Source organism: Nicotiana tabacum, chromosome 8 (assembly GCF_000715075.1).
Source record: "Nicotiana tabacum cultivar K326 chromosome 8, ASM71507v2, whole genome shotgun sequence".
Classification (NCBI taxonomy): domain Eukaryota; kingdom Viridiplantae; phylum Streptophyta; class Magnoliopsida; order Solanales; family Solanaceae; genus Nicotiana; species Nicotiana tabacum.
This window is the reverse complement of record NC_134087.1, coordinates 60373324-60374861: the sequence shown is the minus strand read 5'-3', so window position 1 is coordinate 60374861 and position 1538 is coordinate 60373324. Positions and strand designations below refer to the sequence as shown.

Below are 1538 nucleotides of genomic sequence, written 5' to 3'. Positions count from 1 at the left end.
ACTTGGCCCACATATTTAAAATCAGATCATCCTCTATGAGAGATAAACATATAGTATGGCCATAGACTTTATCACTCAACTAAACGTTATGCAACAATCACTTTAGCTAGAACATATCATTACATGAATCATGGCGGTCATGCTCTTAAACAAACACTTCCTTCCATGTATTACAATGCACAATACATTCTAACAAATTGTCAACAACTTTATGAATGAACTTAATATAAGTCATTCACAGTCCAACTTTATTGATCCAATGATCACAAAATAATACATGAAAAACCGAAGTGTGCACTGTCATGTATATCAAAATAAACATAATGTCTAGAAAAACTGTTAGAGAATAAAGCAAGGCTAAATTGAGCTACTAAGGCCCATATGGGTTACATGATCCTTAAAAATATTAGCTGGCAGACCTTTAGTCATATGATCAACAATCATTAAAGTAGTGCTAATATGCTCAAAACTCACATCTTGTTTCTTCATATAGTCTCTAACAATCAAGTACTTTATGTCGATGTATTTGCTTCAGCTGCCACTTTTATTATTCTTAGAAAAGAATACTACAGCTGAATTATCACAAAAGATTCTTAATGGCCTTGAAATGGAATCGACAACCCTAAGGCCGGAAATAAAGATTTTCAACCATAACGTCTGTGATGTAGCTTCATAGCATGTTATAAATTCAGTTTCCATTGTGGATGTTGCAACAATAGTCTGCATGACACTTATCCAAGACACAACATCTCCAGCAAGAAGAAAAATGTATCCTGAAGTAGATTTACCAGTGTCTTTCCATCCACCCAAATCAGAGTCCGAATATCCAATCACCTCCATAGAATCATAGTATCTGTATGTGAGCTTAAAATACTTGGTTCCTTGCAAATATCTCAAGACCCTTTTACCATCTTTCCAATGGTCAAGACCAGGGTTACTTTGATATCTGCCAAGCATTCCTACCGCAAAAGCAATATCAGGTCTAGTACAGACATGTGCATACATAAGGCTCCCAACAAGCGAAGCATACAGAATATCTTTCATTTGCTCCTTTCCAATGCATTATGTGGACATTGATTCAATGAGAATTTTTCACCTTTAATTATGGGTGTTGCTATAGGTGAACAGTTCTTCATCTTGAATCTTTCCAGAATTCTTTCAATGTAGGTCTTTTGAGACAGTCGAAGTAATCTTTGGGGTCTGTCTCTGTGAATCTCTATGCCAATGACATAAGAGGCTTCACCTATATCTTTCATCTCAAAATTCTGGATAAGGAACTATTTAGTATCGTACAACAATCCCAAATCACTACTTGCAAGCAAAATATCATCCACATATAGGACTAGAAAAATATATTTGCTCCCACTTATCTTAAGGTATATACACTAATCAATGATGTTCTCTGTAAATCCAAATGAAGAAATAACATTATGAAATTTAATATACCATTGGCGGGAAGCCTGATTTATCCCATAAATGGATTTATTCAACTTGCAAACAAGGTGACTTTTGTTCTTATCACAAAATCTTTCAGGCTG

At 34.9% G+C, this 1538-nt stretch overlaps 1 protein-coding gene across 1 annotated transcript; it reads right to left on the bottom strand.

Annotated features, from left to right (window-relative positions):
• Positions 1 to 531: 531 nt before the first annotated feature.
• LOC142163114 (secreted RxLR effector protein 161-like) lies at positions 532 to 1044 on the bottom strand. Its single transcript, XM_075220367.1, has one exon. It carries the CDS (start codon positions 1042 to 1044, stop codon positions 532 to 534), a length of 513 nt encoding a protein of 170 aa, XP_075076468.1.
• Between the last annotated feature and the right edge of the window lie 494 nt (positions 1045 to 1538).

Excerpts from the sequence above, each read along its gene's own strand:
- LOC142163114 (XM_075220367.1), bottom strand. The coding sequence starts at position 1,044 with ATGAAAGATATTCTGTATGCTTCGCTTGTTGGGAGCCTTATGTATGCA.